The sequence below is a fragment of the Wasmannia auropunctata genome, unplaced genomic scaffold, assembly GCF_000956235.1.
Source record: "Wasmannia auropunctata unplaced genomic scaffold, wasmannia.A_1.0 LD336095.1, whole genome shotgun sequence".
In the NCBI taxonomy this organism is placed as follows: domain Eukaryota; kingdom Metazoa; phylum Arthropoda; class Insecta; order Hymenoptera; family Formicidae; genus Wasmannia; species Wasmannia auropunctata.
In genome coordinates, this window is record NW_012026795.1 from 889750 (window position 1) to 893655 (window position 3906).

General features: G+C 32.3%; 1 protein-coding gene across 1 annotated transcript in view; it reads right to left on the reverse strand.

Annotated features, from left to right (window-relative positions):
* LOC105462797 overlaps nucleotides 1-3685 on the reverse strand; it is a 14754-nt gene extending 11069 nt beyond the window's left edge. The window contains exon 1 of the mRNA XM_011709647.1: nucleotides 3359-3685. Coding sequence (XP_011707949.1) covers nucleotides 3359-3393 — 35 coding nt within the window. The 5' untranslated portion in view covers nucleotides 3394-3685. The remainder of the gene's footprint in view (nucleotides 1-3358) is intronic.
* Nucleotides 3686-3906: the final 221 nt, after the last annotated feature.

A 3906-nucleotide genomic window follows, 5' to 3' on the forward strand; every position in this document is an offset into this window, starting at 1 on the left:
ATTTTGAGCATGTCTCGAGTGATTTAGGTCGTCTGGCGAAATCGGATGGACAATATGCTGCGAGTGCTTCTAATCGTACCGACATAATAGAAATTGATCTTGCCGATAATTTGGTTAAGCGTGAATATTTTCCGTATAACCATGCGGAGAANAACTTTTTTTGAACACCCAAACATACGAGGTGCATGTATTCAAAGGGCACTTGCGAAACCATCCCTATCGGTAATGTTGATAGAGGACTTTTGCCATCTTTATGGTGATCTTCATCCAAACATCTAACATATTCCTTATCAGTTCGTAAAGAATGATTGACACCTAAAAAAATATTGCGCCCTTCACATCGAACACCAGAGACTTTACATTTTGAACAAGGTTTACTAGACATATGACTTCTATGATTAAGAACGAAAGCACGCGCTGGTGCTATAAAACATCTTAGACGTACAGATAATTTTTTTCCATTAATATTTATACCATTAATCAATATTCTGTTAATGTTTGCAACAAACTGTTCAAAAAATAAATTTGGATCATTTGGTTTTGTAGGACCTTTGTATATCCCTACTATTATTGGTTTATGTCTTATATTTGCAAGCATACATTGAATCGGCCAAATATGCACGGTTCCTAATTTATCTAAGTTACACCCATCAGTATTGAAATCAATTTCTATTTGATTTGGGAGAGACGCAACTGGAATATGCAAAAGCACTTTAAGAATTTGCGGTTCTAAATCAAAATGGATGTATTCACCCGGATGTATTTTAGATACAATAACTTTATCTCGTGGAGTACTTAAAAGTGTCCTAGTATCTTTAGGCAGATTATAAAAACAAGGATGTGTGCGAAGAAGGGACAGAATATTATTACATTGAATATGATTCAAATTATTTACAACAAAACATGATGCCAATCTTTCCCGAAATGACTCGGTTAAGGAAGTACTGAGAAAAGAGGAAGCGCCATCAGAAGCACTATCAGAAGCATTATCAGAAGAAAAAATAACATCATTATTATTTTCTGAATTTTCGACATGCATATTGCTACAAACATTATTTTCTGTTTGTAGATTGGCTGTAGATGAACTACTTTCTGCATGTAATACATCCGTTATATCTCGAATATTATTTTGTGCATCAGATTGTTTAACAAAATTCAATGAATTGTCTTCAGATCGAAAATTATTTCTAATTTCCAATGTAATTCTTTTACGTTGTCTTATGCTTAATTTATGTACGCATTTTCGCGAAATAGAATGTTTTAATAAATAAGGTTTCATAATTATGAAATCAAAATTTTCCTTTTTGTGCAGCCAACAGTAATTTGCAGTAAGTAATGCCTAGTGATGACTCTAGTGAAAAAAATTCTCACATCTCGTTATTTTAAAAAATTTTTCCTATTTAAAAGAGGAAATGTTTATAAAGCCAGTCTATTTTGACTATATAAATTTTACGGTAAAAAATTATAAAGTTCTATTATTATAAGAACTGTCAAAATCAAATAATTTTAGCCTAAATAGATTTTAACGTATGTTTATCCTTTTAACGTATGTTTATTCTTTTGTAAATTGCCTAAATTTTTTGAAAAGCATTTTGTGCTTTCTTTCATCAATTGACATCAATTGATTTATCACATTATTTTGTGCATAAAAATATTAAGGTACGATTATAAAATATTATTAGATATATATTATACATATATATATATTTTTTAATGTTGCATATTTTGTAAATATATTTTATATATTTTTTTATGTCAAAATATGCTAGCGTAAAGTAAAATATCTCGTTAATTATTGATTTTTTATAATTTTGATCTAATACTTTCATATAAAGAATAACCAGAAAAATTATATTATGTAAAAAAATCATATAATTTCTTAAAAAAGATTACTTCCATGTGATCTTGAAAAATTAATTATTTTAGAAATTGTATCATTATTCATCCTCTTTCAGACCATACAACTTTTGTTTAAAACATTATTTTATAAAAGATATAGAAAAAAATTTAAATAAGGACATTAAAACCAGTTCATTAAAGAATTAATTAATTAAAGAAAACACAAAATTGATTTCAAAAGATTATGCAATTTACAACATACAGGCGTCAAAATATGTTCGCTTAGGCTAAAATCACCTAAGTTTAGTAATATAATAAAATTTCCGATACTTTAGAATAAGATTTAGATAGGACTGAACATCAGCCTTATAGACTTTCCTCCTTTATAAAAATTTTCAAAAGATTACTTTAAACATTTATCACTTTTATAAGTTTTCTTTGAAAGTTATATAAAATGAGAAATCTTAGAATATTTTAGTTAATATTTACATACATAAACAATTCTAGAAAAACTATAGATTTTCTTATCATTTCTGAAAAATATCTTAATTTGTATAAAAATTGTATAAAAAATCTGATAAATTTTCTAAAGTTATAAAACTATGTAGAAATTGTAAAAATTCTCAAATTTATATAGAAAATTCAGAAGAATTATAATGCAGTTATAAAAAATTTTTATCAAAAAAATTAAAATAGTAAATAACAATTATATTAATTAATAACTTTGTATCACTTCGTATCACTGTCCAATTCACTATATAACACACTTTATCAAGAATAGCAAAAGAAAAAATATGTTTTGTATGACTTAAACAAATAACACTTAAATGAAACACAAGTAAAAATGCCGATTAATGTTTCGTCTATTATAATCAACTCTAATACGACTTTGCAAACTCTAATACGACTTTACAATTAAGTATGAATAGGTTACTTGTTTGAAACAATTTTTGTTGCATAGCAACAAAAATATGAGAGCACGTTCTCCGAACGCAGCCTACCAAATACAAAATATTTCTTCGTAAATGAAATTATTCTATATATACATAAAACTATCAAAATTAATTAATTTGTGACGACTCAAAGCGCCACACACACAAAGCGTCGCCCGCGCCGGCAGGCAGCGGGAGTCCGCGGCTGCGCGCACGCGCCGCGCACCTGTCACGCGCCACCGGTAGGCGGCACAGGCGCCCGAGTACCGCGCCGCGCTAACTACTCGCGGAGCACCACCAGAGGGCCCGCGGGTCGTACACCCACGGTCATCGATTCTGTCCCTCGGAAATTTTTACAAACTCTGAAGTGATCACTTTTCTACATTAATGCTTATAGTCCATGCACGATTTCGTTTCGTTAATCGTGCATGGATTATGAGCATTAATGTAGAAAAGTGATCACTTCAGAGTTTGTGAAAATTTTCGAGGGACAGAATCGATGACCGTGGGTGTACAGTTACGCGTGAGTGAAAAACGGTCAGGAGGGCCATATAGGCCTCGGGACCGCGGGCAACGACGGCACTTGCCTCGCTCTGTCGAGCCGCCACACCGGATAACGCATTCGGTTAACTAGGCGTAAGGCAAGGGACGACAGAGGCGGGAGGCCTAAAAACTACTGTCACGAGAAACCGATAGCAGCAGTGTTCTGCTTCGAGCTGGCCGATCAGGGCTGCGTTCAGAAACTACACCTAGCGGGTGATTACTAGGAGTCGGGGTGAGTGAGGTGGTAGGGATAAGGTGCTCTCTCGGGGGTGCGTTCCAAAATGAACCTTGAGTGAACTTTAGAGGTTGAGGTTTGATGGGGATGAGGTTAACCAAGATAGTAGTTATTTTGGAACGGGACTTGGTTACAAATATAATAGGTAAGTTGGAACAAAATGACACTTAAAAAATAAAATTTAACTTTAACACTATAACAAAAATATTATGTATGTCTCAGGCATGAAGCCTTCTTCCAATGAGGAATTGAAAGGATACATTGATAAATACTAATACTGATAATCCGCAAAATTATTAGATATAATAAAGTCTGATAAAATTAATGGAATAAAGAATCACACCTTGCTGTGGTGAG